This window comes from Bos indicus x Bos taurus, chromosome 7 (genome assembly GCF_003369695.1).
Source record: "Bos indicus x Bos taurus breed Angus x Brahman F1 hybrid chromosome 7, Bos_hybrid_MaternalHap_v2.0, whole genome shotgun sequence".
In the NCBI taxonomy this organism is placed as follows: domain Eukaryota; kingdom Metazoa; phylum Chordata; class Mammalia; order Artiodactyla; family Bovidae; genus Bos; species Bos indicus x Bos taurus.
Window position 1 is genome coordinate 27,686,442 of NC_040082.1, and position 12,124 is coordinate 27,698,565.

General features: G+C 38.3%; 2 protein-coding genes across 5 annotated transcripts in view; one reads left to right on the plus strand and one right to left on the minus strand.

Annotated features, from left to right (window-relative positions):
* The window catches only part of XRCC4 (X-ray repair cross complementing 4), a 381,866-nt gene extending 371,461 nt beyond the window's left edge, over positions 1–10,405 (minus strand). Inside the window, exon 1 of one of the 4 annotated variants that reach the window (XM_027545680.1) lies at positions 10,307–10,405. The gene's annotated coding sequence lies outside the window, so the exon portion shown is untranslated. The other 3 variants (XM_027545678.1, XM_027545679.1, XM_027545681.1) reach the window with 3 other exon arrangements.
* A 97-nt stretch (positions 10,406–10,502) lies between these two features.
* The window catches only part of TMEM167A (transmembrane protein 167A), a 47,905-nt gene continuing 46,283 nt past the window's right edge, over positions 10,503–12,124 (plus strand). The window contains exon 1 of the mRNA XM_027545682.1: positions 10,503–10,603. Within this exon, the coding sequence (XP_027401483.1) occupies positions 10,601–10,603 (3 nt within the window). The 5' untranslated portion in view covers positions 10,503–10,600. The remainder of the gene's footprint in view (positions 10,604–12,124) is intronic.

The window sequence follows — 12,124 nt, forward strand, 5'->3', positions numbered from 1 at the left end:
CCCTATAAGGAAAAGGACATCTTTATTGGCTGTTAGTTCTAATAGGTCTTATATGATATAATACTGGAGATTAGTGGAGAATAACTTCAATATGGAGAAATAACTCCCAATATGATACTGGAGATCAATGCAGAAATAACTTCAGAAAGAATGAAGGGATGGTGCCAAAGCAAAAACAACACGCACTTGCAATATGACTGGTGATGGAAGCAAGGTCCGATGCCATTAAGAGCAATACTGCATAGGAACCTGGAATGTAAGGTCCATGAATCAAGGCAAACTGGAAGTGGTTAAACAGGAGATGGCAAGAGTGTACGTCGACATTCTAGGAATCAGAGAACTAAAACGGACTGGAATGGGTGAATTTAACTCAGATGGCCATTTTATCTACTACTGTGGGCAGGAATCTCTTGGAATAGCCATCATAGTCAACAAAAGAGTCCAAAATGCAGTACTTGGATGCAATCTCAAAAACGACAGAATGATCTCTGTGCATTTCCAAGGCAAACCATTCAATATCACTGTAACCCAAGTCTATGCCTCGTCCAGTAACGCTGAAGAAGCTGAACTTGAACAATTCTATGAAGACCTACAAGAACTTTTAGAACTAACACCCAAAAAAGATGTCCTTTTCATTATAGGGGACTGGAATGCAAAAAAATTCTTGTGCTAGATAATGGGAAATCATTATTCTCTTCTTTTACATATGTTTGACATTTCCCATAATAAAATGTGTACAAAGAAAAATGGTTTCAATAAGTCTTCTTTGACCATCAGGATAATTATCTGTTACAGGATACTTTTGTAAAAGGAAAAAGTCATCTATTAGAAATACATTCTTAAATATATAATCAATACTTCAAAATTTAGGAGCCTAACTAAATAAGTATTAAATTCACTAATGGTCACAGAAAATACTTCTATCTGATAAACATTACACCAGGGACACCGATGCATTGGTGAATTTTACAACAATGAAACAAATATATTAATATTAAGGATAAAATTTTTTTGAATTATAGATTGAAAAGCTGGTAATCAAAATAGCTAAAATTATTTCAAAATTTATTAGCTATACACTAATAACTTGGTCTTAAGGCCAAAATGTGAAAAAATTAACTGAAAAAATATTCAATATATGAGCCAATGTATATTCAAAGACTGCACAGAATATCCACAATAAAGAAATCAGAAGTAATAATCGTACTGCAACTTTCCAAAATTTTTCATCCTATGACACATCATTAGACTTTTGACATCAGAATTTTTTTATCTAACCAATATGAGTCAAATACCTATTATACATAATCAATAAGCAATTCTAACTCAAATGGCTGAATTAATTTACTCTATACCAATTTGAATGATGTTAGTTTACACTGATACTTTTCCTTCTTCGTTTCCAACTGAAGAGTTCTGTATTGTTAGGTATAGCTAAACATTTATCAGAAAATGCCATCAGTGTCTGGTCCATGCCCTACCCAATTCAGGTTAAAAGTGTTCATTTATCCAACATTTAGAGAGAATTTGGTGGTTTGCATTACTCAATACAGACTCCCTACTCATACCAACAAATCCTTGAGTGCCACACACCCCCACCTCCACTGTTCTCATCCACAGGGTATGAGCAAGTTGACTTTAATCCCAAACTGCAGTAGAATACATATCTGGACTAAACCAACATTACATTTGAATCTCCAGGAAGTGATTCAAAGATGAGTACATGATTCAAGTTAGGACAACTAAAACCTGTAAGGCTCAACGTCAAGACTTTTATTTGCATCTAAAGCATAGAGTTTCTTCTGTACCAGATTTGATGTTATGAGGCTGTACAACTGGAAATGTTTAGAACAAAATGAAGAAAGCAGAAAGTAGAACTGAGGGGTGGCCAGCAGCTCAGATCTGATTACGGCAGCTACAGAATCTAGATCTAATTGTGAATGTTTTAGGTATGAGGCCAAGAAATTCCTTTTTGCTTAAGCTATCTTGTGTCAGGCTTTGGAATCAGACATTTCAAGATGAATCCTCACTGTTACTCACTGGTTATGTGGATCTCAATTATCTTAAAGTATGTGCAAAGTAAGTTGTAAGTAAGCAAACGTATATATTCCATCAATGGTGTGTGTACCACACTTCAGGAAACACTCTATTGAACTCATAATATTCAACATCAAACAAGAAGTTTTACATTTTCAACTTAATATGCTTCCATTCTTATCAAATCCAAAACACATGTCATTTCAAAAACACTGGGACTTCGTTGTCACCACATAATAAATAACCAGTAACAGGTGGTTCAAAAAGACAATTAGCAAATATTTTGTATAAGGCACTAAGATTCTAAAAAAACAATCATAATGTGTCTACTCAAACCAAAAGTACAAGTCTTGGTTACAGGGCAAAAAATGTTTCCCAAGTTTTAAAAATCACTAACAATTCTAATGTTTTCTCCTAAAAACTCAAGATCTTACCTCAAAATAATGGCAATGCCTCTCTGAAAGAGATATTCAGTCAATTTAAATTTTAAAATGTGTTTTTCACTTCTATCTTTAATATACTGAACACATTAAAAGTTTTTTTATGATCCTCTAAGCAAATCTGTTTTTCCATGTTTATCAAGTTGTTTACAGACACAATGTAGCTTTTGCAAGAATATATGATTTCAATTATACTCAGCATTCCCTGTTCACAATATAACATTCAGTTCAGTTCAGTCACTCGGTAATCTCTGACTCTTTGCAACCCCATGGACCTCAGCACGCCAGGGCTCCCTGTCCATCACCAACTCCCGAGTTTACCCAAACTCATGTCCATTGAGTCGGAGATTCTACCCAACCATCTCAACCTCTGTTGTTCCCTTCTCCTCCTGCCTTCAATCTTTCCCAACATCAAGGTATTTTCAAATAAGTCAGGTCTTTGCGTCAGGTGGCCAAAGTACTGGAGTTTCAGCTTCAACATCAGTCCTTCCAATGAACACCCAGGACTGATCTCCCTTAGGATGAACTGGTTGGATCTCCTTGCAGGCCAAGGGACTCTCAAGAGTCTTCTCCAACACCACAATTCAAAAGCGTCAATTCTTTGGCACTCAGCTTTCATTATAGTCCAACTCTCACATCCATACACGACTACTGGAAAAACCATAGCCTTGACTAAATGGACCTCTGTTGGTAAAGTAATATCCCTGCTTTTTAATATGCTGTCTAGGTTGGTCATAACTTTTCTTTCAAAGAGTAAGCGTCTTTTAATTTGATAGCTGCAGTCACCATCTGCAGTTATTTTAGAGCCCCCCAAAATAAAGTCAGCCATGGTTTCCACTGTTTCTCCATCTATTTGCCATGAAGTGATGGGACCGGATGCCATGATCTTCATTTTCTGAATGCTGAGCTTTAAGCCAACTTTTTCACTCTCTTTCACTTTCATCAAGGGGCTCTTTAGTTCCTCTTCACTTTCTGCCAGAAGGGTGGTGTCACCTGCATATCTGAGGTTATTGATATTTCTCCCAGCAATCTTGTTTCCAGCTTGTGCTTCATCCAGCCCAGCATTTCTCCTGATGTACTCTGCACATAAGTTAAATAATCAGGGTGACAATATACAGCCTTGATGTACTCCTTTTCCTTTTTGGAACCAGTCTGTTGTTCCATGTCCAGTTCTATACTGTTGCTTCCTAACCTGCATACAGGTTTCTCAAGAGGCAGGTCAGGTGGTCTGGTATTCCCATCTCTTTCAGGATTTTCCAGTTTATTGTGATCTACACAGTCAAAGGCTATGGCATAGTCAATAAAGCAGAAATAGATGTTTTTCTGGAACTCTCTTGCTTTTTCCATGATCCAGCAGATGTTGGCAATTTGATCTGTGGTTCCTCTGCCTTTTCTAAAACCAGCTTGAACATTTGGAAGTTCGTGGTTCACATACTGCTGAAGCCTAGCTTGGAGAATTTTGAGCGTTACTTTACTAGCGTGTGAGATGAGTGCAATAGTGCGGTAGTCTGAGCATTCTTTGGCATTGCCTTTCTTTGGGATTGCAATGAAAACTGACCTTTTCCAGTCCTGTGGCCACCGCTCAGTTTTCCAAATTTGCTGGCATATTGACTGCAGCATTTTCATAGCATCTTTTAGGATTTGAAATAACTCAACTAGAATTCCATCACCTCCACTAGCTTTGTTCGTAGTGATGCTTCCTAAGGCCCACTTGACTCCACATTCCAGGATGTCTGGCTCTAGGTGAGTGATCACACCATTGTGATTATCTGGGTCGTGAAGATCTTTTTTGTACAGTTCTGTGAATTCTTGCCACCTCTTCTTAAAATCTTCTGCTTCTGTTAGGTCCATACCATTTCTGTCCTTTATTGAGCCTATCTTTGCATGAAATGTTCCCTTGGTATTTCTAATTTTCTTGAAGAGATCTCTAGTCTTTCTCATTCTATTGTTTTCCTCTATTTCTTCACACTGATCATTGAGAAAGGCTTTCTTATCTCTCCTTGCTATTCTTTGGAACTCTGCATTCAAATGGGTGTACCTTTCTTTTTCTCCTTTGCTTTTTGCTTCTCTTTTTACAGCTATTTGTAAGGCCTCCTCAGACAGCCATTTTGCCTTTTTGCATTGCTTTTTCTTGGGGATGGTCTTGCTCCCTGTTTCCTGTACAGTGTCACAAACCTCCGTGACATTATGTTGTAATGTAATATAAACATTACAATAGGGTAACATAATTAGATTACTGTATAAAAGCTATCAATCTTCACTATCAGAAATGAGAAATGATGAGAGGACCAGTCCCAATAGCCATGGTTCATGCTTTTCTAGGACTGTTTGGACTATTATTATTCTAAGAATGCTAAGTTTAACCTTCTAGAAATCTGTAAAACAGATGCAAGGTTGTTTGTGTGGTTCCAGCGACTTGAAATAAAGGTTTCAAGCAACTATTTTTCATTAAATACTCTTGTTAAGTTACAGTGAATCTCACATGGGAATTAACAGTGGTGATCTATGATACTCAACCAAACATATTTACTTTAGTCGCTCATTACCCTATACATTTTCTTCTGAGACATAGTTGCCATATAATAATCAGGATAAATTTCCTCATTACAGTTAAACTTCAGAAACTTATATTTCCTCTACTGCTAAATTCTCAGAGCACAAACTTTTGGTTCCCAAAAGTAATGTTGTGATTTGAGCCAACTTCTTTAAGAAAAATGCTCTAAATGAAGAAGTCAGTTCCTAAGTACATTAAGGCAAGATTTTTTAAATTCAATTTAGAGATGAGTATCATAGCACAACTAATTTACAAAATTATAAATTTCAACCAAGCATGCTGTAATTTAGAAAAAAATACTTAAGTCAAAAACATATATGGAACTATATTAATACACTATATTATACAAGCATCCACCTACAAATTACCAAAAAAAGAATCAATAAATTTTTTAAATTAAACTTTTGAAGTGCCCTAAAGTTTAGACAGATGTTATCCTATTTTCTCCGAGATCTTCTCTGAGCAGCTGTTCATTTGGACATGATCCTTATTTATTGATATACTGTGTCCAACGCTAGGGTCATATTTCTTAAACAGGAACTTGGCAACTTCCAGATTCTATGGTAAATATTGACATGTCTCAGCACATCAATATTTATACTATCAGGACACTTTGATGAGTCTCTTCACAATGGCCGCATCTTATGTCTTGGCAGCCACTTGTTTCTGCCAATTGAGAAAGACTTTTCTTTATTCAATAAAATTCTCATTAACTGTTCTTACAAAATTACAAGTAAGCTAATAGCATCCTCTCACACAAAGACCAGATTAAAGTCCTTGCTTATTTCAACATTTTGGTCACTGTTGCAGGGTTAGCAAAGCTCAGAGAAACAAGGCACAAATTCAGAAGTGTACTCCAAGTAACACTTGTTTTAACTCTTAATTCTAAGCCTAATCATTATTTTCAATCCCATTGCTAAGGGTGAAAGCACTGAAGTGTTTTCAGAATTTATAGAATTAAATTATTTCCCTTTTCGTTAGTCCTAAAAGCTCGACAAATTTATAAAAGACTGGTTTACAGACTGTAAAAATGATGACAATATTCAGAGAGCAGTTAAAATCCGGAATGCCTGCCATAAAAGGTAGTTGGAAAGTCTGGCTCATTATCTAGAATTAAACAGTGTTTTATATGCAAAATTAGTGCACCTAATTTTTGTGCCAAGTATCAGAAATCATGTTAACAAACCAACCATTATTAATCTTAAGAACAAACTCCCATACCACTGGGAGAAAATCTTTGTAAACTGTTGTAAATACCCTGGGATTTCCCAGTGGCACAAAGGCAAAAGTTTAATTTAAAGCTATTGGCAATACTGGTATCTAGCAAAAGCATGAATGCCTCATCAACCATTTGGAATTCTAACATGGTTTTTCCTTTTGGGCAACAGAAGTCTCAATAGTGTTTTTCTTCTATAAAGAGCCCAATTTCATCAATATTAAAAATTTGCTGACTATAACAACCCTCTGTTCACTAATTTCAGCCCGTGTTTTAGAAAAAGTCACAACTAACTTTCTCACCAGTACTGGCAGCTTCACAAAGGACAAGGAGCATATTGCCCAGAGCAATAAAATGCATTAACTAAAAACCTCCTACTAATATAAGAATTGTCTTAAAGACAGTTACCTTTTTCCTTGAAAACGAGGTATTGCAAATTAAGCACTGACTTATACTTCATAAAACTCAGATTGAAATCAAAACTCCTAGCTGAGTAATTTTGGTCATGCCATTAATGCATTAAAATATTCACTGACTACATCCTTTGTACCAGGCTTTAAACATCTCAAAGATGAGTAAAACATATTCCCAGCTATCTGATGAGACAGAAACACCCACAGAGGATTATTATGCAAGCTTGTAAAATACAGAGGCAAGATAGGAGCTCCTCTGAAATGTAGCACATTAACCAGTCTGAAATTTCAGAAGAAGCTTCCTTGAGTTATATCTGATATACAATTTAGAAGTTGGAAAAGGTTTAGGAGTGAAAGGAAAAAAGATAAGAAAACACATTCTAGGAAGAAGCAGCTACATGAGCAAATGCTTGGAGGCAAGAAATAGCATGATAAATAGAAATGAAAATTCAGTTTCAGACTTACTGACACTAACAAGAGCATTTGGGGGAATCATAGGCACTGTGCTGAAGGGATCTCAAGAAAGAAGAGTAAAAGAGAAGTTGGAACTTGGAGCACAGAAAACTCTTGAAGGGATTCTTGCTCAGAAGAACAAATAAATGGCATTGGAATCAGAGACAGATTAAGAGAAGCACTTCTTAAGGTGAAAAAAATAACATGCAGGTCAATCAAAAGTTTTGTGGGTCTTAATCTAAGAGCCATGGGGAAAGAGAATTTTTAAAAAAGGAGAAAATGAACACTAAATAACAAAGGACTTCAACCTCTGACTATGGAGACTAGTTGAGGATCAAAGAAAACAACAAATTAAGTAAAATTATTATTTTTTTTACTATATTGAATGAGAAAAAAGTCAGATAAAAGGAAATGATCAACACCATCAATACTAGAGACAAGTAAAAAAGGACGGGAGAAAGCAATCTGGTACTAAAAGTAGTACCAATTCAATTTTTTAAACTTTTAATTTAAAAAACCATTCATTGAGTGCTTAACATTCAGGTCAACTGGCCCTCCTTCATTATCCCTCCCTTTAAATGGTTTTTATTTTAGTGAACAAAGAAAGCCAGATACAAAACATGCAAGCCTTATAGAGTGCTTGAAAGTGAAAGTTGCTCAGTCCTGTCCAGCTCTTTGCCACCCCATGGACTAAATGGTCCACGGAATTCTCCAGGCCAGAATACTGGAGTAGTGGGGAGCTATTCCCTTCTCCACGGGATCTTCCCAACCCACAGATCAAACCCAGGTCTCCCACATTGCAAGCAGATTCTTTACCAGCTCAGCCACCAAGGAAGCCTAAGAATATTGAAGAGGGTGGCCTATCCCTTCTCCAGGGGATCTTCCTGACCCAGGAATTAAACCAGGGTCTCCTACATTGCAGACAGATTCTTTATCAGATGAGCTACCAGGGAAGCCCACTGAGTGCTTGCTGCTGCTGCTGCTAAGTCGCTTCAGTCATTGTCTAACTCTGTGCGACCCCATAGATGGCAGCCTACCAGGCTCCTCCAACCCTGGGATTCTCCAGGCAAGAACACTGGAGTGGGTTGCCATTTCCTTCTACAACACATGAAAGTGAAAAGTAAAAGTGAAGTCACTCAGTCCTGTCACACTCTTCGCAACCCCATGGACTCCAACCTACCAGGATCCTCTGTCCATGGGATTTTCCAGGCAAGAGTACTGGAGTGGGGCGCCATTGCCTTCTCCATTGAGTGCTTAGTGCAGGTCAAATACCCGACAATACTAGGGAAGTCCATGCATTCTTTGCACAGAAAAACATAAATATGTACTATTTTTACATATAATAGTATGTAAAGTATATAAAGGATAATAGTATTCCTTACTGAACCTAAGAAATCAAAGTTGAAAATGCTCTTCTAGATGCAGGAGAGACAATAATTTTTGAAGAAGGAAATTATAAGAATCAGATTTCACTTTTAGTGTGTAAGAAAATGATCCAAGATAGTCTGAAATAAGATTCCATACCAGAGTTGCTAGAAAAGAGACTTTTGAAATAGCAATGTAAGACAGTGCTTAAATTAGTTCACTGGCAGTGAAGCCAAGAGCAGGGAGTTTATGTGCTTAATGACCATGTATCTCAACTACCACCTCCTTAGGGATCTTGCCAAGAGATCGTGTCAGATTAACTTTGTTGTGTTACATGAAAAACTTTATATATAAATGTATGTTCAGTCTTATCTGTTGCTATTTGGCTTCCTCTGTGGGTAACTTTAAAATAACTGGCATTGTTCTTCCCTATTTTGAAGCTGAAGTACGTAAGAGCCTATAGTCTAAAATTAATTAAAATGCATAAATACAGTAAATCAACTGTGATTTTTAAAAACTTCAATTTCCTGATGCACTTCAGCTATTACATATAACCCTCAAATTGTCCATGTAAATGAAGACAATCTACATGACATCAAGATGTCTGCAGACACATTTACTACTGTGGAAACCAAGCTTGATGAGTTGCACAACATAATTTCCATAACCAAGCCAAGATTATTTAATTTGAATGGTAAGACTTAAAAAATAAATTGTAAAGCAATCACAAGACAAAGCATTACAGCTTGTTTTTTGATAGGACAAGGGTACAGTATATTTTTATACATTTCTTATTCCCCTCTTCCCCATGCCCATTAAATTTCTGGAAAGAACAGGCCATCTTTATCCCTCTGCAGCAGTCTCATGATGGTATGAATAAAAGCTCAGTTAAGTACTTGCTAAATTTGTGTACTTAACCAATTCTTGACAATTCAGTAGATTCGAACAAAAAGTTAGTAATGGTTAAAAAAAAAAAAAAGAAAAGAAAAAAACTTGGTGGGCAGTAGCCAACAATACAATCACAGATAGTAGAAACCCAAATATTCTAATCACTGTGTTGCCCTAAATATAGAAGGGTCACATAGTTTGGCCAAGAAAAGCACATAAATCAATGCATTATATGAGCTTCCTTTTCCTGTTTCTCTCAATCCACTTTGAGTCAAAGTATTAAAAAAACTGATAATATTTTAAAAAGAATCTGGGGAGAGGGAATAGAACCTTATCTAATGGGATTGTTAAAATTAGAGAAAGTTAAATAATAATACTGATTAAAAGAAAAAGTTGGTATATGTCTTGCAGGTGGACCATTTCTCTAAAGCACCTAATCAATTACTTAATTCAGGAAGGGCAGCTCCTTTCCATTTGTTCCCACAGAAAGTTCTTTCCTGACTCCAATCGGCACCTTTCAGCCTCAGATAGAACCCACTGACAATCTACAAAACGCTGGGAATTAGAAGAGAATGCCAATATTAGAAAAATGATCAAACACCTTCTCAACACAACCCTCTGAATTCAAGTGTCCTCCTAATCCCACAGCTTTACAGGGCATTTCAAAGGCGCTTTACACAAAGAATCCCGCAGGTGCAAAGGGAGAAACTGAAAAGGGAGCCCAGGAGACGCACGACCTGATGGTAACGCCAGAAAACTCAGGTGTTCCCGAGAGTTTACAAACAGAAGGGCCAGAAGCTTACACATCGAGGGGAGTCTACGCCGGAAAAAAAGTGAGCGCTGAGGAGTTCTAGAGAAGTAAAGAAAAAAATAATAATAACAACAATAACTGGACCACCGACTACTATTAAAAGAGTCAGTCGCCACTTCCGGACCCTACCTCTCAGTAATTCCACTTCCGGCCTTCTCCAAAAGGCCCGCTCCCACAGGCGGACATCCAGCACCCAATGAGAGTGTCACCTACTTCCGCGGGGGCTGAATGACGTCATGTAGGTCCCGTCCTTTCCGGTAGAGAGGAGCCTATCGTATAGCCCGAGACCCGCGCCTCAGAAGGAGGTACCCTGACAGGCCCAACCAGACCGCGGGAAGGGGAGAGAACGGCAAGCCGGCCGTGCACGCCTCTTCCGCCCTGGGCCCGGAAGGGTGATGTGGCTGGGGCTTCGCCGGCCTCACTATGGTAAGAACCGGGGCTTTGGGGTCGCGACTGAGGTTTGTGCAGGGGCTGCGAGCCAGTAGTAGGGTTGGAGGGTTGAGTGGCAGTCCCCGGCCGGGGAACCCTGTCACTAACTTGACTCTCCCCGGGGCTCAGAGGGAGAGATGGGCCCGGGAGCCCTGTAGCCCCTACACGTCCAAACTGGGACAACCAGAGCCGACAGCCCAAGAAAGAACCTCAGGGCCGCAGAGTCCCCCCTCACACGCAGAGGCTACTTTAATGACTTGTTTCAAAGAAATGCGCTGGTTTGGCTTAACCCGTCGTTACTTACTCTTTGTGGTCATTTTCAGGCTTTAGAGCTGCCGGGTTTGCGCTCTTGTTGTTTGGCGGTTTGTTATCTCATTGCGGACCTAAGCCAGGTGTTTCATTGTTGTCAAACAAACCCCAAACACCCCACCTTAATTTTCACTTGTCGAATTAATTGGCCTTTTAGGTCTCCCCAGCTCCATTCTTTCAACTCTAAAGATGCTACTTTATAAGCTGTGTTTTAATGATCGGAGTTGTCTGTTGAGGTGGCTTTTCTAGAAGCTTACTGTGCTTGGAGTGGTGTTTGGCCTCCGGTCTTCCTCCCCTTCCATACACTATTAAGATTTCTTGTGTTATTTTGTCTTATTGCAGATTCCTTTAATAGTTTGGGCCTGTTAGAGAAGCTTGAAATAAGCCACAGAAGTTCACAAGAGAAATGTTTACTTCTCCAAGCTGAGAAAAATACATAAAACCAACATGGACAGAGGACAGATGAAATAATCAATAGTAATAGCAAAGATCTGCAGGCATTTCACCTTTGTCACGGTAAATGCTAACAACCTCTACACCAGGCCTTGGCCATGAATTTATGAGGTCTGTGTGCCAGACTTCATAAAAGGTTCATGCCTTTTATTGTAGTATCAAAAGCAGCCATGACAAAAGCTTTTCTACAGTGAAAAGTTGCTGAGCTTGTGTTCCCAGAAGTTCCTGCAGAATCCCATACAGCACAAAACCCTTAGACTTTTAATCGAAAACTCATTAATTGTTGTTTACTTTGTGCCAGCTTTGGTTATAGCTGGAGCATAAGTCACAGTCTTTTCCCTGGAGAAGTTTACAATGTATAGAGGGGATGACATTGGCAGATTATTCCTTCCTTGGCCGAAGATACTCTCCAGTTCCAAAATTGAGCTATCACGTGAAAGGACACAAGTGGACAGACTTGTGTCCTGAGTGAGCCGTTATTTACCTTAGAAAATGTGGTTCATTTGGCAATCCAAAAAGAGTAGCTAGACTGATACTCTTAATTCTTGCATATATCCTCCTTGAGGCTGAAATTGGATTACTCATAGTACAAGCAGAGATAGATTCTTCTTTTTGTCTTATATTCTATTTAGAAGCAAGACATATACCATTTAAGATTAACAGTATTTGAACCATCTGGCCATCTCTGGTTTATTCAGAGAAACAATAATAACTCTCATTTATTAGCTATTGCTGTGTGCCAGGGTGCATTTGAAA